The sequence below is a fragment of the Elephas maximus genome, chromosome 10 (assembly GCF_024166365.1).
Source record: "Elephas maximus indicus isolate mEleMax1 chromosome 10, mEleMax1 primary haplotype, whole genome shotgun sequence".
Taxonomy (NCBI): Eukaryota; Metazoa; Chordata; class Mammalia; order Proboscidea; family Elephantidae; genus Elephas; species Elephas maximus.
The window spans coordinates 81,481,860-81,502,570 of NC_064828.1; the positions used below are offsets into that span (position 1 = coordinate 81,481,860).

Genomic DNA, 20,711 nt, shown 5'->3' on the forward strand with positions numbered 1-20,711 from the left:
TTTGCAAAGCTTCAGAAATCAGTACTGAGATGCATTGTGTCTCCTGAAGGATAAGGATAGACTTGCCTTTTTATTTTATGTTTCACATCACTTTGCTAAATTTCTCAAATACCGATACCCTTTAAGTGTTATGGTCTCATCAGATAAGGGAAACTACTGCTCCAATAACTTCCCTTTGTTCTAGGGGTGCAAAGACCTTTGATGCTATAATGATCATTTTCATGTTTTGTAACTGGGGAGGAGGAAGTGCTAGAAGGGAACTGGGTCAGTGCTTCCAGCTTCTTAAAACCCTCAAAACCTCAAAAACACAAGAGCACCAGGGAAAGAGAAGGAAAGGGAAAATTCACATGATTAGCTGGGAATGTTTACCTCTGATTTCCAATGGCTTCCTAAAGAGGTTCAAATTTTTATAGATAGAGGAACCTGAGAAATTTCTTTCCGGGGGGATGTTCCTACATTTGGGAATGGTAAACCATCTCAGCCAAGCACTGGGCTGTCGCATCACCGAGGGACCTCCTGAAGAGGAATGGTTTCTTTTTAAAGCATCCTTAACTCACTCAGAGCTTCCCCTTCACCCCTACACATAAGGGGTCCTCTTTTTACACAACAGAGGGGTCATCAGGAGACTTCTGCAAAGGATCTATTTATAGGTAATGTGAATCCCTTTGTCCTCATTTCCCATAACTGGCTTTTCTTAAAGTGAAGGCCATACTTGACAGCATGATGGTCAAAGCTCAGGGTGAGCTGGGCAGAGTTTGGACAGTTCTCGTAGGTCACCGAGAGTGCCCTGCAGGTAGCTGGGAGGTGGTCAAGTGGCTGTAGCTCCCTGAAGCTACTGCCAATTCTTTCCACTCAGCAGCTCTTGGTTTTTAAATCCTAGCTCTGTGGAGCTGCTTTGTGGCTGGCTTGATTCATAAGTATTTAGGACAAAGAGAGAACCCTGCATTTTACAACACTGAGCTTCACTTCCAGAGTCATTTTCTCATAAACACTGAGAGGGAATGGATTAGAAGATGACATCTTTGGAGAAGTTACCAGGACTCCCTACCTGTATTTGTCCCCTACATTTTGTTTAATAGCAGCATCATGGGTGGTGGGGCCAAAGATGAGCAGGTCATTTGTCCAGAAAGGAGATAATTGCGAAGACAATAACAGTAGCTCTCATTTATCTAGCACTGAATGCATACTGGGCTACGTGTTACGTGCTTTATACATATTTTTACTAACCTACCAATAGAATTGCAAGGTAAGCATCATCCCAAATTTGTGTAGGAAGAAGTTCAAGTTCAGAAGAGTTGAGTGACTTGGCCCATGTCACAAAGCAGGGAGTCTTATCTCAGCCTCTCTGGCTTTAAGGACCACATCCTTTCTACTACCCCATGCTGTCCTAGGCTCTCAGTTTCCAACCAGCAAAGGCCCTCATCCCCCTGCTTCACTACTTCTGCTATTGGAAGGTGGGACTAAGCTCTGACTCAGGCCTGAGGAAGGAGGTTTGGCAATAGGAAGGGACTGAGAGCTCAGGGAGACAGTGTAGAGTGGGAATGAGCTCTGCTAATTTCTCTCTCTGCTGGGAGGGAGGGGAAGCAGCAGCAGGAGAAAGAGGCCCAGAAATGGGCAGGAAGGGGCAGAGGAGGGTCTGTGTCACAAGGAGGCAGAGAGGGAAGAGATGCTACTTCTCCGTCTTGCCCACTGATCCTGTTGCCTTCACAGAGTGGGGGCCGGAAGAAGAAGTTCGAAGAGCAGAAGAAGTCGGGGGCACTGAGCAGCCGAATCCTTCCTAGGCCCTTAAAGTCACACTGAAGGCTGAGAGGGAGAGTCACAAGCTAACCTGAAGCCCAGTAACTAGGGCTTGGCAGGTATGCTTGAGGTGCACTGGCTCAGGTTCTCCTCCGGCACGCCCCTCCCCCCCTCCTCCCCACAACAATCTGGGCTCCTGAGCCTGCCTGGTCAGACAGGAAAGAAAGGACGCTAGGTAGGAGAGTATTCACTCAGTAGGGAGAGAATAAAGTGGAAAGAGAACCACAGGTCACAAATGCCCCTCTTCTGGGCTGGCTGTTCCACCTGATGGAGCTTCAGGAATTTGGTGTACAGGTGAACAGGCTGTGCCTCCCACAACTCTAGGAAGTGCCAGTCAAGTCAACCACAGTATGAGTATGAATGGCAACCCCTAGGCTTAGGCACTACAAAGCTTGCAAGAGCATATGGTGCAGCCCTGCCCTGGGGTGCCTAGAGAACATTTTAAAGAGCCTGTCTGTTATTCTAGATTTTAAAGATGGGAACCCTGGAGCTTGAGGAAAGTGGAGATGTAGCACTGCCTAGGAACTGAGGAGGTCATCATCGGTCATGAAGTCAGGGCTGGCCAAAGAGACTCCTTCCTGCCTGTCAAGGCTTTGTCCTGGCCCCATGAGCACCTAAGGCTGAAGTGGCAGAACCCTGGAACCATCACTGGATTAGCAATCACAAGAGCCAATCCCAATTAAAAACAGAGTCTAAATGATCTCCTTTGGCACAAAGGAGCTGATCCTCTTGAAGGAAAACACAGTGTGGCCTCTTATGCTTGCTGCTCCAACAATTCCAGTCAAAATTCCATAAATTTGACTCTTTTCAAAGGACACCCCAGAGACATGCTCACCTTTGGTCCCCTCTCACGGCTGCCCTCTCCCCTGACCTCCAGAGCACCAGCGTCAAGATCAGTCCAGGCAACCCTTTGCTTCCTTTCCTTCTGAGTGGAATCCAAGAGTTTCCCTGGTCCTGAATTCTTCATTTGCAGGCTTATTAACCTGAGAGTCAAGGGATGAAGATGTAAAAACAGTGTTGATGTTTGGCAGGCAGGGGGTCCAACCCCTTCCCCCCAGCCAGTCTTAGTGGGAAGTGAAGTTGCCTGCTGGACCTCACATCAGAGGAGGCCAGAGAGGAAGTCAGTGGATCAAATGCAGCTGCTGACTCTGGACTCAATTGGGCTCATGAGGGACACACAGAGCCACCTGATTTAGCAGGAGCCCAAGCCTGGGACGTCCCCACAGGTCTGTCCACAGAAGGACGAGCTAGAGGAGTTGCAGGATTTGGTCATTGGCCTGAACAAATGGCAAGCATTCCCTTGTGTCAACTCTTACCTCCACACTCAGCCAGACCAGGAGTGGGACAGAATCTCAGTCTGACTGCTCCTCTCTTTGGGGCTGGGCCCAAGGCTGTGGTGCTGACCAGCCTTCACCCACTGAGGCTAAATTTGGCCTGCTCCTGCCCATGGAATTCTACTCCAGGCAGCTGCTTGAGAAACAAAGTGCTGGCATTTCCCTTGAGCAGAAAAGTTTAAAACTGGGGATAAAGATAAAGGGACATGAGCTGTAAGCTGCTTCTCACGGCCAGTTTAGGAAAAAGATCTTACCAGGACTCCAGGGCCAAGAAGAGAACAGTGATTTGAACCAATCTTCTTGGGCCTGCTGCTGGGTAGATTCCCAGTTGGTTGCTTACAATTTGAAAGGCCTTCTCTCATTCCTAAACCCTTGCATACCTAAAACCTAACAACTGCAGCTCCCACCTCCCCTTCCCTTCTGGCCCTTTTATCTTTTCTTCCAGCACTCCCAACATGTTTATTGCTCTTCTCTGAAAGTCATCCAAGGAATTTATTTACATCTCCCAAGTGCTTGAACATTAGGACTGCATTCAGCAACCAGAGAATGGTCAGAGTTGTTAAGGGAGGTGCAGAGACCAAGTCATATGTGAGTCTGAGTGTGGGGCCCTGGGGCCCAGGTTGTTTTTTGAGGGGACAGTCCAAGCTCAGCTAGCCCTGCACACACACACACACACACACACACACACACACGCACGCACGCACACACACTCCATTGGGAGTCCCTGGGTGGTGTAAATGGTTAACGGGCTTGGCTGCTGACAGAAAAGTTGGAGGTTAGAGTACACTCAGAGGCCTGGTGATTTACTTCTGAAAAATTAGTCATTGAAAACCCTATGAAGTTGAGTTCTACTCTGACACACATAGGGTTGTCATGAGTCAGGATGGACTTAAAGGCAACTGGTTTTTGGTTTTTCCTCCTTATAGGCCATTTTAAATCTCTTGCTACTGTCGTATATTGTAATCAAAGCCCCAGCTGGAGTGCAGCTTAAGGTGTTGCCCCCTCCCCAAACCAAAGGACCACAACTAGGAAGAAGCAAGATAGGGGAAGAACACTTTCTTCAGAGGTCAGGCCTAGCACTAACAGGCCTTGGCTTCTCAATCTCTAAAACGAGGGGGCTGAATTGGATGACATAGCACCTCCTTCACCTCCTTCAGGGTAAGGTCACAGATGCCTATTTAGGCCTTGACTCTTCTATGCCCTCCCACTCTCCCAGACCCTTGCTCTGGCGTCTTTTCTGGCAGATGTTTTATTTGAAAAACTTTTTCTCCCAAGTATAATTCCATTGCCTCTTTTCCTCCAGCAATTCAAAACCCTCCTCTCTCATATTTCTCTGCCTGCTCTCCCCAAGTGCCATGCATGTGCTCTTGGACCTCCATTCTAGATCTGTCCTGAGGGTTTCCTTGGCTGGGATTGAACTATGACCCTTTCTCCTAGTCAGAATTCTCTGTCTTTTATGGTTTAGCTTCTTCTTGAGTCAGGCATTACAGAATATTTTACACACACACACACACACACACACACACACACACACACACACACACACACACACACACACACACACACACACACACAAACAATCCTGCATGGAAAACTCTTGCCAAACTTTTCGTTGGCGTTAACACAGAGAATTTCCATAGCTTGCCACTTTCTTAATTCTCTAGGGCTGACCCACTGCCAGATAAGACAATTTCAGCTCTGAAGCCCAGAGAGAAGTTTGCTGCCCCAGCTCTTGAGGTCTGGGCCATCTCCAGCACCACCATATTAAAACTATAGTTTAAGAAATAAAATCTTCCACTCCTCCCTCAACCCCTTGTCCCAACCCCTGCAGACCTGCTGTGGTAAGCAAGGGTCTGTGGGGCCTTTGTTAGCCAGGCCTGCTTTTTTTCCCTTAAGCTTCAGCTCTCAAGACAGAGCCTTTAGTCAGCTGGCTCCTCAAGTTGGAGGTGGTGCCCAAGGCACCAAAGTCAGCTTTAGTCAGATCCCCCGTAATGGAGACAATTCACACTTCTCTCACGGTTTTAGATTAAGACTAATAAATGGTAAGCTCTTTTCCTGAAGGAAAACTTATTTTCTGTATTCCTTAGCAGATCTCATTCAAAAAGGCCTTATATGCAGTGTGCACATGTTGTTGATAGCAATAACTAATGAGAGCAAAACAGAGAGGATGTGCTAATGACAGCAAACACTTATTAGTGCTTTCTAAATATTAGGCACTATTCTAAACTCTCTCTATATACCTGTATCTAGATAAATATATCTCGATATATGTTGTTAGGTGCTGTTGAGTTGGTTCTGACTCATAGTGACCCTACGTACAACAGAATGAAACACTGCCTGGTCCTGCGCCATCTTCACAATTGTTGCTATGTTTGAGCCCGGTGTTGCAGCCACTGTGTCTATCCATGTCATTGAGGGGTTCGCCTCTTTTTCTAGATACGTATCTATACCTATATGTAAGTATATATAGATAGGATAGAAAGATAGGGAAATACACACATACATACACTCATTTAATTCTCTAACAATATGCTGAGACAGGCACACTTTCCCCATTTTACAGATGAAAAGCTCAAGTCTCTGAGCCGGTATAACTTGCCAGAGATCTTGGCTGGCTCTGACAGGCACTACAGGGATGTCTCAGGAATGAAGACTCATCAGAGTGGGATCTAGAGAGCCCTCTGATTCTGGGGAGGGACATGTACTGGAGCTGAAACAAAGGAATCAGATTTTAGAGATGAGAGGGACCTCTGTTAACAACTCCCAAGAGTTTGAGTGACTTGTCCAAGGCTCACAAAGCTATCCCATTGAAGAACCAGTATGTAATCCATTCTCTTACTAGTTCAATCTATTTCCACTCCACTCACAGGACTCTTAGAGGAAAGAGAAAGGAACAGAGAAGTTAGCTCTAACAATTTAAGGTGGCGTCTTGGAGAGACTAGAAATGTTAGGAAACATTGACTCTGAGACATGAAGAGAAAATAAGCAAGTGAAAAAAGGTGGTAGTAGTAGACTCAAATCTTGTCACTAACCAGCCCAGGAGTGGCCAGGTGGGGAGATGTATGTAACGCTATGAAAGCCTATGCCAAGCACCTACCTGTTTTAGGTGTATGTTTAAGTATGTTGGTGTTCAAGTCATTATGCAATTTTTATTTCAAGGAATTTATGCATTCTAGCGAAGAGAATTTCTCCCAAGCCAACGATGTATTTTTACTGACTTCCATTATAAATTAAGGATTATACTTGGGGTGGAGTGGGATGGATATACTTGTGGGTTGGAGAATCTTGATGAACAAGTGTTTTAGAGGTCAGACCCATGTCCTGCTGGATGTCAGTTGTATGGCTCCAGAAAGGTATGGAAACCATTTCTTCCATTGCGGAGTCATGCAAATCCTATGCCCCCAAATGTCATCCCTCCTATCTTCCCTAAAGACCCCGCTGTCACTAAGGATCCTGGGTTGGGTCTGGATAGTGTTTTGTTGTCTTTCCTTAGCTTTGGTGTGGGTATGAACAAAGGCAGGTAGAAACTTGTAAGCTAGGATTCTGCATTTCTGCTGTAATATTCCATGAGCTCATGGTTTTGGACTCTAAGAAAGCAGTCACATCCAACTTCAGTAAGTTTGAAATACCATATATTCCATTTCCTTACAACACAGCTGTCCTGTAGATAAGCACTGCAGGACCCTTTTGCACAGCTCGCGTAAACCCCACTGAGTAATAGAGTAACTCCTGCTTATCCCTGGCCATGTTAATGCTTCTGGGCCTAGTGAAGCTTATCTTTGCCCCTAAACTTCCAATTCAAAAGTGCTTCTAATGCCTCACTCATTTCAAGAAGGATCTTACCACCTTTGTACTAAAAATGAAATGCAATTAGGGTGCAGATGGCTCTGATTTTTCTTTCAAATATACTTCTCTTCTATTGCATGTGGGAAGCACTGTTCTTTCTAGAAATTCAAAATTACTTTCAAACCACTTGATTTCCTGTTATTTCATTCCAGTATGAGTGCTCAAGGACAAACCAGCAGTCATACTGGAATACCCCATCTGACAGAACCATGCAGTCTGCCAAAAGCCATTATTCTGCTCTTGTGGGTAAGTTTGGGACCTAGTGAGCCTTACTTCAACATGGAGTTTCAATCCTGGCACAGTGCCCCGTTTAGTTCATAAGGACAGCCTTCCTTTGGAAGTGTCTGTTACCTGACAAGAATCTTGTTGACAGGAATTTTCCAGCTAACTGCAGGAGGCAGCTATATAGGTGGGATATATATGTTTTGCTTTTATTTTTTAAAGAAAAAAAGTTGCAATGCATGCCAGGAACAGGGCAGGAAAAGCAATTTGAGACTTGGAAACACCAGAAAACAATTTCTTTTGGGACTGTTTGAAATGTCACTTGTCTGTATGGCTTCCTTAGTTCCAACTAATAAAAGTGTCAATTCTAGGACCTCACTATCCTAAGTCCCTCTAAGCCTGCTGCTAAAGGAAACCAAGTAGATACCTCCTCCTACTCCCCATTTTGCTGTCCAGATGTGTCCTTCGTTCCAATACGATGACCATTGACAAGGATACATCGTAATGGATGTGGACTACCAGTTTTTCTTCTAGTCCTCAGGAGCTTTGCTGCCCTGCTGGCACAGTGGTTAAGAGATGGGCTGCTAGCCAAAAGGTCAGCAGTTTGAATCCACCAGCTGCTCCTTGGAAACCCTATAAGGCAGTTCTACTCTGTCCTATAGGGTCCCTATGAGTCACAATCAACTTGATGGCAATAAGCTTTTTTTTTTTTCAGTAGCTTTGAATCTAGTTTCCATCTAGGCTAAAACTGTCCTCGGGCTAAAAAATACTACCCTCCCACCCTCCAGTGATTTGAACAGGCAAGAATTAAAACAGAAAAGAAGGAGGAGGGGGTGTCTAAGCAACCAAGTCTTCCCTGGAAGAGAAGAGGAAGACAGGAGAAGTGAATAATAGGTTTATTTGCATATACACAGGAGAAGAGTTTAACCGTTGCTAGGTGAGAAGAGGCAGGGCTTGTGAGGAAGTAAGGCTTCAGCAGAGGAAGGCACCTTGATGTACAAACAAGACTCAGATTAATTAGATCAAACACAGTTGCAATCTTCATTTGCCCAAAGCCAACATCCCATTTACCTCCTGCCTTAGAGACACGGGAGTCTCTTACAAAACCAGCTGGAAAATCAAGTGGAGAGAAGGTGTTACCTATCCGGACCAAATCCTTCAAGCTTTATGTGCAGGATGCAGAGAAAAAGTAACAGGCACTGTCAAGTAATTTTTAATGTGCCTCCAAAGTTGGGGTTTGAATTTTATAAGGGCTTGGGAAAACGAAAAGGGACCCTAGAGGTGGTTCCCACGAGGTCTCCAGGACCATAATCACAGGCATGAGATCTCTGGAAATGAGGGTGGAGTGGCTAGGAAAACAAGCATTGGTCAGCCTGCTGCTATGGGGTATCTCGTGGGGTCTATTTCCTGGTTAGCTGAACCTGGGGTGCTGGGAAGAAAATCTCTCTCAAGGATGGAAGGACATCCTTGCTAAAAAGGATCTTTCTTGGATCTAAAGTTAACCAGAATGAACAGACTCTCTTTTGGGTACCCAAAAGCGATTAAGGCTTTTAATGTGAAAAGATCAAGTTCTGCATTTGGGAACTGTAACTACCAGGTAGTTAGTTCCCATGGGAACTTTAACCTATTTCTTTTTCTCCAGGAAGATATGTGGGTTGTCCTTAGAGAAGTCAGAGAGGTAACCTACTGATGAGATTAAAATAAACGACTGGGTAAGCTGACTGGGAAGGGGAAGAGAAACACACACTGAGTGACTGTATCTTTTTTTTTTTTTTTTGTATTAAAGGATTAAAAAACTCCAATTTAATAAATTTTGGAAAAGCAAATGTAAAATGACTCGGGCTTATAAAACCAGAATTTACAATTATCTGAATAGTCAAAGACAAATCATAGAACCATTTTGATTACAAGTCCAAAGTAATTCTAATGTTGGTTACAGAATCACTTTCCCACTCCCCCAATAAGATTACAGTTGTTAAATTGAAAGCTTCCCCACTGCTACTCACACTGCTGACAGAAAACGTCTTCTTCTTCCAAGACAGTATTTTCACACCCAAGTTGCATCACACATACCAGGCACATCTTTCCTTGTGCAAAAAGCTTAGCAGGATGACATCTCCTTTTGGCTTAGATCAACAACCTTCTTTTTATAAATAATCCCCCTCCCCCAGTGCCTGCATTCATCCAAGTCTTCATCCTCCACAGGCTGTCTCTCCCCATCCCAGTTCCAGCAGGCCAGGTCCTCCTCTAAATGGAGGGCTGGGTCAGTGAGGCCACATCAGGCACCCATGAGGTCCTCCCTAAGCCAATTCCGATTGGGCTACTAGTTGTCTGGCACCTTTGCACACATGAAAGCTGTATTTCTCTTCTCTCTCTCTTCCTCATTTCTCGCCAATACTGTCCTGCCTTTACAGGACATCTACGCCAACAAGATATCTGGTCATTCCTAGCTCTTCTTGTCTTCCATAGCCCTTCATTGATACCCAGGTGACTGTAACCACCACTGCAAATCTCTTGGTCATTTCCCCCTCAATCATCTACCTCAGTGCAATTGAGTCTCTTCTGGGAGCCATGAGTTTTAACCAGCAACTCCTCTCTCACACCCTGTGCCTCCTAGCAGATCTACTCAGTAAGAATCTGTGACTTTGAGCTGCCTACTGCTCTGCAAGGTCTAGTCAGAACACCACAGCCTCTGTCAACTGCAAGCCTGAGGGAAGATGCCAGTCCCACCAATTTCGACCAGAAGTTTTGGGTTGAATTAAATGAATCTAGTACCACACTCTCCTCTTCACTACTCTTCTTCTTTAACACACCTATAAACTTTCACTTTAGTAGTTCAACACAAAGCTCTTGAGAGCTCTCTTTCAATATGCCTAGATCCATCACACGGGGCCAAGGAAGCACCTGTGGCTTTTTGAGTGCCTTTAGGAACTACTACCTAACTGTTAAAGTGTGTTACCCGCAACTAGTCATATTTCATGGCCTCCATAGAGTATGAGTTGGAGCATTATTCAATTTGCAAACAGTGAGATTTATCAGGGATTTATGTCCTCCTTGAATTTGATCTTAAGTACTAACCTCTCGTTAGCATTAAAAATGTTCCACCTTTAAGTATGTCCACATTAAACGCTCAAAGAAGAAGTGCTACTTAGAGAGAACATGGAAGGTTCCTTTAAGAATGCAACCATGCTTTCCTCTCCAGCCCAACCAATGGGCTGAAAGCCTGTTTCCATTCTCTCTCTATTCTCCCAGCATAAATCCACAATTCAGTGGCAGCACAACCTAACTTAACAGGCACTCATCATTAAGCCAGGACACACCTATGGCATGTAAACTGGATGAGATGGCAAAAACTACACATCCATAGATCCATTCTGATGGAGAACTAAAAGTCTTATGAGACAGCTGGGCAAAGAGGCTGAACTCATGCGTGCTGATGCACACACACACAAGAACAAGTCAAATGTCTCAACAAGAATTTACTTTAACAGAACCCTGCACAGGTACACAATGTATGCTTTAAGCCTCATTAGAGGAATCACTTGGATTTTTTTTTTTTCCCTTTCTTACAGCCAGCCAACAGCCAACTAAACATTCAGACCCATTGTTGAATAGAAGGGAGCTACGTCAGACACAAAATTTCAGGCCCTGGTTTTTACGTGCCTTTAATACTTTTTTCTTTCCTCTGTGTTCACTAAACAGGATTTGTTTTTCTTTTTCTTTTTTGGTAAAGCTACTTTTCGTAGCCTTTCCCCCCTCCCCTTTGTATTTATCATGTCTTTAATTTCTTCTCTGAGGAAGAATTCTCTGGATCTCCATCTTCCAATTCTACTCGGTGCCTTTTGAGGCCACTGTGGCCGTGAACACCCCTGCTGCTGCTGTCTGTGGCTGGGGGATCGGTCGGATCCTCTCTTGTGCCAGCACTGGGGGTCTCACAGGCCATTTCAGACCCACAACAATCTCTGTGTAGAAGAGTCCCTGTCAAGGACAAGTTATCGTGGTCAGTGTCTGAATGTCCTGGCGAAGAATAAGCCATCGTCTCCAGTTCCCCAAAGTTCTGCCCATTGTTGTGGGGGTGAGGGGGACGGGGGTGTAAGCGTCCATTGTTATGGTTGGCACAGATGGTTTCAAGGCTCCTCTCTTCGTTGTCATCAGACTGGGTCCTGGGACAGTTGCCAGACCCACTGCTGGGAGTAGAGCCAGATGCCTTGGGGACAGGAGGAGAGGGAGGCTCCTCAGCCCGGCTGCTCAGGGCCTTGCTCAAGGCTTTTCCATTGAGCTTCTTGGTTTCAAAAGAGTGTTCTACAGAGCCACTATTGTTAGTGTCCTGAGAGGTGCCCTCTGGCATCTCTGCCCAAGTGTGGCTGCTGTGCTCATGGCCTGGGCCATTGCTGGGGTTTCTAGTAGAAGTCCCTTCTTTAAAAGCATCTTTGCTGCGGCCTTCAGGAGGCAGGTCTTGGTTTCTCTGGCCCATGGCTGTGTTTAGACAGACTTCCTTACTGGAAGAAGGGACTGGGTTGTCCTTGCGGCTGGTTCCTGCTCTCCCATCATCTGCCTCCCCAGTTGCCAGGGAGGTCTCTCCATCTTTGTTATTTGAGTAGGAGATATAGGAGTAGCGGAGCCACTTGTAAGCTTTATAAATTTTTCGCTCAACTGACTCTATGTCGGAGGTTGGTGATGCCCTGCTCGGCTGAATCTCCGAAGTGGAAGTGCTCCGCTCAGGGGAGGAAGCAGGGGAGGAGGAGAGGTCGTCCACTTTGATCTGGGGGTAATCGTAGTTGTCTTCTCCAATGTAGGTGCTGGTGGGCTTGGTCAGGGCACTAGGCCTCTCTTCTCGGGGCGTCTTCTGCCGGCGCCGCATGGCGTTTCGCTGCCGGGTGGAGGCTCGGCGTTCATTTAGCTCCTCCTCATCCTCTGAGCTGCTGGAGCTGCTGGAGCTGCTGGACTCGTCCTCAGGGCTGGGTGACCGCGGCCGGGGAAAGAGGTCTGTGTCCAGTTCAACCTCACAGGCGTTCTCTTCAGAATCAGACTCATTGGAAAGGGCCAGGAGGCGCTTGTCCTGGTAGCGCCGCAGAGCAGACAAACGCTGCTGGCGAGAGGCAGGATCCTCGCACGTAGGTGGTGGTGGCGTAGACGCCACAGTGTTTGTGGTGGTGACCCGCAGGGGCCCCAGGTGGAAGGCATTCTCAGCAGACTCATCCACTGTGGGGGGCGGGGAGTGGGGCAGTGAAGCTGAAGACTCTGAGTCCGTGTAGCCTGAGCGCTCGCTGACCCCAGCATGCAGCTGGAGGATAGTACTCTCGCTGAGGTCACTGTCTGAGTCAGAGCTCCAGCCCTCGATCTCTCGGCGCACCAGGGAATCAAAGAAGGCCATCATCCGGGGGTCCTCCTGGACTGACTGGTTGGCATAGTCATGTGATAGGCCACTCCCGCTGTTCAGCACAAGGCTGATGTACTCTTCATGGGTATAGAGGCAGCGTGAATCATCCTCAATCCTACCGTCCAGGTCTCCAGTACATCCTGGCTGCTTGTATGGGCTCCAGATCTACACAGAAGAAAAACAAAAGCAACCAGGAACTGATTGGAAAGTATTCTAAAGCTGGCAGCGATAAAGTATACCAAGGCAAAGCTTCCCCAGACCCTCCCTGTCATTTGGCCAGGACCTGCTAACCAACTTTAAAAATATATCCTTCACAGTCTGGATTATGTGGGCTGCACATGAAAACTGAGGCTTCTAGGGTAAGGTGAGGGAAAAAGCATGGTCTAGGGCATAGCATTAACCAAGTGTCAGGGCACCTAAGTCTTGTCTTCAGGCCCAAAATAATCACACGCCACATTCCCCCTCAACCTCCCTCTCCATCAGTTTCCTCTGTCTGTAGCTTGGAAATTACAATACTCCCCTCTACATAATCTCAGAGGATTTAGGATGACTTGAAGATTGGTCAATGTGTTTAAAACGTTCAGAAGACTGAAGCTGTGCAGAGAGTTGCTGCTTTTGCTTTTCCAAAGTGAAACAGACCCAGCAGTCAGTCCTCTGCGACAGTTAAAATTTCATCTACTAGCTCCACTTCTCCCTAACTGCAACATCTCTATTTTTAACTTAAAGGAGTTGCTTACTGGAGCTTGATAAGAATAGCCAACTGCCTACACTGCAGTTCCCTCTAGGATGCGCAGGCATCAGTTACCCAGGAAACTGAGTTCTCTTAACTAGGGAGCTGTTGGCTTGTTCTCCAACTCTTCTGTTAGCTGCAGTTGAATAGGCAGGACATCTTCCCTCAAAAAGAGGTGACTGTAGTCCCGTCCCTTATCACCCCTCCACTCCTTGGTCAGGGATATGAGCTTATAGCCCAAAAGTACAAAACTAGGATTCAAACTCAAGTACATCTGAATGCAAAGGACCAGGTCTTAACCAACTACACTACACTATAAAGACTGCCAGACTGGTCCACGGACCAGCATAGAAAAGCTCAGTTACATCAGCCTGTAGCCATGGCAACTCAGATGAAATTCTAGGCAACTTTCCTGCCTGACAGGCTGGTGTCTCTCTTTAGATGGCATATGACCCAGAAGACAGTGGCCCCTCATTCACCATTCCCCATCAAGACAATGGCTTTGTTTCCCCAAAGCTGTCTAAGGGCAAATTCCTCTCCTTGTAAGAACTCTGCTGAGGCCTGTTCCAGTTCCCCAGTTCCAGCTGTGCTTTACTTGACAATATCTCGGGAGTGTCTACTTGGAGAACCCCCAGTTCAAGAGGGGCTGATTAGCTTCTTGTCACCAATTCCAAACTCAAATTCGTTCCTCCTTCAACTGCCTACAACTCTCCAGGTGTTCACCCCTCTCTCACTTCATAAGCTCACCCAGGGGAGTTTTAAGGCAGCAGTTCTCAAGCTTTAGAGTGTTTTAAGAATCACCTGAAATACGTAATTACAATGCTGACTTCTGAGCCCACTCTTAGAGAGTCTGATTTAATAAGTCATGGGCAGGTACCACTAGGCCACCAGGGCTCTTTCAGGATATAGTTATAAATAGTGGGAAATAAAGGATTTGTCTGGAGGGCTTTCTTAACCCACAACTTCCTAAAAGACATGGCTTCCAGCACTGGGCTTGAGTTATAAATAACTGTCTCTGCAAACCGATGTCTGAGGGAACAAAAAGATTGGTGGCTTAGAAAGGAAGCCAAGGGGTCCAAAAGGGCAAAGCCCTTAGAATGGTTTCTGGGTCTTATTCTTAATTCTCGACCAATTCTCTCACCTTCTCAGTTTAAAAAAGTGGCAAAATGTTACCAAACATGTTTTCTAATATGAGGATAAGCCAATTTGTATTTCATAGAAATGAAGAATTTGTTAACAGAAACACAAAATATTAGTGGTGAGATGCTGGCTCAACTACTCAATAAGCCAGTTTGAAGGTCCTAATAATCTACTGAAGTTCTAATAATCTATTATTAACCAGCCATTTATGTTTTCACTTTAGAAATGAAAATCATAACACTGAATGTCACCTTTTACTTGGGCTCTGAAATGTATTAAGCTGAGATAGACTATTCATTCCTAAAGCATGAAGTAATGGAACAAAATGCTAGACCAGGAGGAAGGAGAATTGATTTAAGTTCTCACTCAGCTCCTAGCTAGCTGGTGACCTTGAGTGAAGCACAGCTCCCTCATCTTAAAAGTGAATTACATGGTATCATCCAATTCTAAGATTTAGAGCGAAACAAAACCTCCATCCCAGACAACCAGTCTTCAGTCCTCAAGGAACTTGTAGTTTAGAGCTGTGGGACAGGTAGAACAAGTAGGGAACCCCAGCTTCCACCGCTTCACATGGCCCTAGGCAAGTGACTTCAAAGCACAAATAAATGTGTGTTTATTCTCTTTCTCTTTCATTTGGCAGCTGAGTGCTACAACCAGAAAGTTTTAGACCCATCACTGGGGAGACTTTTGAATCTCAAAAGTACTGACTTTCCTTATTATGATGGCCCTCATCCTTAAAATATTAACTTCAAACATTTGTAAAATTGTTGATTTGCCTACACTGAAACTCAGCAATTCACAAGTGAGGCAATGGAAGAACAATTCCCTGTTATATCTTAAATGTGGCTAGATGTGTTGCCCAATGGCTCATGGTTCTTGAGAAAAAGGAGGGATAGATAAGTAGCTCTTTCTCCAAGTCCAGAGAAAAGTTTAGCTCTAGAGGCTGCTAAGGAAAAGGATACAGTTCAATTCTTATTCAAACATCATTGAAATGGAAAGCAATTATGTACCAAGTGTTCTGATCTACACAAGTGACCATCACAAGCTTTATGTAGCAGCTCTGAGCTTTCTTCTCTCCTTGTGCTACTATACTGAACTTAGAAATTTGTCCATCTACTGAGAAAAACTACACAGTAAAGGTCCTCAACTGCTATTCAGGGGCTCTCCACACTCTCTAATCCGGCTTCCAGGACCCTCTGAGCCTGTCTCTGGCGAACTTTCCCAGCCTTATCCCTTAGTACTCCCCTTCTCATGCTCTTCAGGTAGTTGTATTCTGAATGGGTCCCATACTATCCTGCTTTTGAGCATTTGTTCATAAGCTCAATGCCTGACACAAGTAGGTGGTCAATAACTATTTATTGATCCAATGAAATACATAAATATCCATTCCTTCTACTTGAAATGTCCTTTCTATCTTATTCGTTCCTTCTGAAGTCTTACCTATTCTTCAAAATCCAGCTCAAATATTATCTACACAGAGATTACTCCAGATAGGAACAAATCCCTCCTTCCTCTAATCTCCCTAGCACTTTGCTTATATCTCTTGTGTACCTTTTTTTTTTTTTAAGTTATTTTTATTTCTTATCTTTCCTACTGGCTCATTAATTCCTAGGAGGACCTTTGTTACCTTTACCTTTGTGTTCCCCACAGGGCCTAGCACAAGTGGGACACAGTAGGTATATCACAAGTATGTGGTGAAAAAATAAAATTGGTCTTTGGGAAAAAAAGTCAGAATTTGCCCCATCTTGCCCTCTCTCAACTGATTAACTGCAAAATGAACCCCCTCTTTTGGTGAGTATGGGCATCCTGAGGAATAGAAGACCTATTATGAGTGACAAGTAAGAGGCTAAACCTGATAACAGCACCTTTCTCCTCTGGATTAGAAGGGGGCAGAAAAGGATAAGGACAGGGAGAAAGTAGAGTGAAGTGAGACAGAAAAATAGATCTCAGGCTGGACTAGCACAAGGTGGGATGTGGCACTTTGAGTTACTCAGCCCCTCAGAAATAAGTAGAAAAGTGACATTTGTTAAAATAGTCAGGCACAAGTAATTCACATGGCACTCCAGGGTGCCAAGTGACCATTAGCCTCCTCACTTTACAGGTGGGAGAGAGACTCAGAATAATGCTTAAGGCTGCAGAGACTCAGTGGCCTTTCTGAATGTTATGAGTACAGACAAGGGCAGTTAATTCCAATAGACAGATGAGGCCAGCATTTCACTTGGCCTCATCCTTTTCCTTCCCACATCCCTTCCTGCAATACTTTAAATTTATGCCATTCCCAACCAGACAGCACCTGAGAGAGCAAAGCTGAGAACTCCAGAGCATTTTGCTTTCCCCCTCACTATGGTCCATCTGTGCTGACTTCTTAAGGGTTCAGATGGTTAACCCTGCCTCCTGGTGGGGCAGGGTTCAGGTCTCATGGGAATCTGAGGGCAGTGAGCTCTCTAGTTCAGTCTGGATAACCTCATAGAGAAAACATTTTCTTCTTGCTCTCCTCTGGGAACTTGGCTAGCTTCCAATCTATGACCTTAAGGGTAAGGACTTCAGTTGACTAAACAGTAATTGGGGAAACTTAGCACAGAAGCATCTCAGAGTGCACAGCCAAACAGGAATCTCTCTTCTAAAGGAGAACTCTGAGAAAAAGAATGATGTCAACGGTCCTAGAGAGGACACATCACAGTGACAGCCCACTGGTCACCGGCCAAAAGAGGAGGAAAAGCAATGCAAGGGACAGGGCTTGACAGGACATCAGGCAGTCCACTGCCTTCTCACTACATGGTGAATGTGGCAGTATACTGGGAAGAACAAAGGATAGGCTTTTATCCTGGCTTTACCATGAATGAGCTGCGTGACTCTGGATGGTTAAGAAAAAGTCAGTATAAATAATCTAGAGGCCTCGTTTTAGCCCTATGAGGAAATGTGTGCAGCCACAGAAATCAGCTCTGACCCACAGGACCAACAAAGCCTAAATAAAGTTGAACTAAGGGCAAATAAAACTATTGACCAATGTAAGATCGCTGATAGCTGCCCGCTGCCATCAAATACAACTTGGCTGAACTCTGGATAGTCCAAAACACACAAAAAACAAAGGAAAATGAAAACTACCAAATCATTAACAAATCAATTTTTACCTTTTGTTTTCCTGAAAACTCTCAAATTTTCAATGTCACTTCAGAAAAAAAATAATAACTGTGGTATTTTAACTTTTGCGGGGAATACCATCTATCCGTATTTAAAAACCAAGTTATCATAGGGTCCTCTAGAATTCATCATTTGCCCTGAACCTTCATTTATTTCCTCAGATACAGAAAAAGATCGAAGGGTTACTAGCAGCTGGAATGAGAGTGATGGGCTGGGGCCCTCAGTTTCAGACCATATCAATTTTCCTATATTTTGTAATATGTCAAAATCATTGAGAATTTTGATACACCTTTAGTACATCTAGATATGAGGTCCTACATATATTGTTCCAAAGACTTTGAATTATGAATTGTAATAATTTCTCTAAAAGGACAGAAGGGGAACATGCCTCACCTTGATAATCTTTTCTACACCAGAAGAGCAGATCATGTAGGTGTGGGGATTAAACCGGACCTGGTTAACAATAGATCGATGCCCCTTCAGCACCATGAAGGCTCCGTTGACCACCCTACCAATGCCACCTGGGGAGAAAGAAGGAAACAAAAACCAAGCAATGAAATGGATGAATGTAAATAGGTTTCAGTAATGGCAGATAAACAGCTCTCAACGGGAGCTGAGACTTTTTATTAACCATACTACCAGTAGAACGCTTAATCTTACAGATAAAGTTGCTATGGAAAGAGGGAAGATGAAACCTCTCTTAGCGTTTGTGCTCTTACCAAAAGCCTTTATTTAGCCTTTAAGTATTGCCCACACCCACCCACTGCAATTCCATTGTCAATGAAGCCAAAGCCACTTAAAACATTTCTCAAGTTTTTGATCCCCAAGACAGAATCCAAGTGTTACCTTAGAAAAGGCTAGTCATGAGCAAAGTGAGACTGAACTGCTTGGAAACAGTTAGGCAGCAGAGCCAGGGATATGTAGCTACAGAGGCATTTAATTACTCAAATGCACAAAAAGCATCTCTGATGCATTTACCCTCAATTTCTATGATGAGGATAGCAAAAAAACCCAAAACAAACAAAAACAAATGGGAAAAATAATGGAGAGAATACCCCTCCCATTCCATCCCACCCCCAACAGCAGGGAGAACTAAGGATGAAGAAAGGAGATTTGCGTCACTTTCATAAGCTCCTTCATAATAAGAAGGTCCAAGTGTTTGGACTTTGAATTAGAGAGTGGGCCTTAAAGATACCATGCGTGGATGAAAGTTAAGATACCACTGACAGAAAGCTGGCTTTTCTTCTTCAAAGACTGAGAAAAATACCAGAGGTCTAGAACTTATAGATGAAGATGTCATCGTTCATGAATCTGAGATAGTTTCAAAGGTTCAGCTTCACTGGTAAGAGTATCACACCCACACAGAGCACATACGCCCCACACCCAAGTTCTAAACTATATAAAACAGAGTCAATCTGAGCAATCCTCAATGGGTCAGTACACATAGTTTAATCAACAAATACCTTCTCGGTCCCTACCAAAGCCATAGGTGTCATCAGGCAATACCTGTTCCACGTGCCTCTAACCCACTCCCAACTCCACCTTGTTCAAATACTCATTTGAAATGTTTCTCATTGTCTCAGTCACTGGAGGGAAAATGACTAGAACGACATCCCTTCCACAGAAATAATCTGCTGGCTCTGGAGAAGTTGTATTCTGCTTCTGAGCTCCTGACACAACTCCTCTTTTGCCTCCTGGAGGCTATCTATCTTAGTTATCTAGTGCTGCTATAAAAGGAATACCACAAGTGGATGGCTTTAACAAAGATAAATTTATTCTCTCACAGTCTAGTAGGTTACAAGTCCAAATTCAGGGTGTCAGCTCCAGTGGAAGGCTTTGTCTCTCTGTCAGCTCTGGAGGAAGGTCCTTGTTATCAATCTTTCCCTAGTCAAGGAACTTCTCAGGTGCACGAACCCCGGGTCCAAAGGACATACCCTACTCCTGGTGCTGCTTTCTTGGTGGTATGAGGTCCCTCATCTCTCTGCTCGCTTCTCTCTTTTATATCTCAAAAGAGATTAGCTCAAGACACACTCCAGTCTTATAGATTGAGTCCTGCCTCAACATAACTGCCACTAATCCCGTCTCATCAATATCACAGAGATAGAATTTACAACACATAGGAAAATCACAGCAGATGACAAAATGGTGACAATCACAATACTGGGAATCATGGCCTAGCCAAGTCAACAGATATTTAGGGGGGACACAATTCAACCCATGACACTCTATCCCTCCTTATTGTCATATACTTATCTTTTTTAAGACAGCAAGAGGTTTCAGATTGTACTGATCTGCCCCTTGACTGTAACTTGGCCAGCTTGCTCTACTTGTTGAGTGACAAAATGACCTTTGCCTAAATTTTACCCCATATTTGACATTATTAATATTGGAATTATCTAGGATAGATAATAGATTTAAAGCTATTCACACCTCAGTCCAACACCAGGTTTGTTAATAAACCATGAAGGAAAAGAGTGGCTAGGACATACCAAACAAAAACCAAACCCACTGCAGTTGAGCTGATTCTGACTCATTGCGACCCTATAGGACAGAGTAGAACTGCCCCATAGAGTTTCCAAGGAGCACCTGATGGATCAGAACTGCTGACCTTTTGCGCCACCATGGTTTCCAACTAAAACATAGGACTGGTGCATTTTTATGGAGAAAAAGGTTAAGGAAAGGTCAAATCCTGAGGTAGGCTGCCATAGTGGGAACCCTTGGGTAGGTTATGTATGCTGGGTTCCCAAGGTGGGGAGGGAAGAGGTGAAGGTGACTAAGGCCTAATCAAAACAAAAATAAACTTGAGAAAAGGGATCCACAGAAATTTAAGAAACCTAAAACAGTTGTCTTAATACAGGAATCTTACCCGCCCACACCCCACCCCCACCAAAGAGTTCATCTGGGTGGTATTTCTCTTCTGAATAGGGTTGATGTTCATAGGTCTCCTCTGAATTCCTCTTTTCCAACATCCTACTCCTACCCCGACCCTCATTAGGATGGTGACTAGCAAAGAAATATTGGGTTAAACCTAGTACCAATCTTGTTTATTCCCACTGCCTCCATGAAAAGGAATTTAAGTGACTTTCTTCTAAATTATACAGCTGGTAAATGGAAGAGCCAG

The 20,711-nt window shown here is 44.8% G+C and overlaps 1 protein-coding gene across 2 annotated transcripts in view; it reads right to left on the minus strand.

The window, feature by feature from the left end:
- Positions 1 to 8,079: 8,079 nt before the first annotated feature.
- DCAF5 (DDB1 and CUL4 associated factor 5) overlaps positions 8,080 to 20,711 on the minus strand; it is a 105,933-nt gene continuing 93,301 nt past the window's right edge. For both annotated transcript variants that reach the window (XM_049897613.1, XM_049897614.1), the window contains exons 8-9: positions 17,984 to 18,111; positions 8,080 to 12,744 (exon numbers count right to left, since the gene is read on the minus strand). In XM_049897613.1, the coding sequence (XP_049753570.1) occupies positions 10,972 to 12,744; positions 17,984 to 18,111 (1,901 nt within the window). In that variant the 3' untranslated portion in view covers positions 8,080 to 10,971. The remainder of the gene's footprint in view (positions 12,745 to 17,983; positions 18,112 to 20,711) is intronic.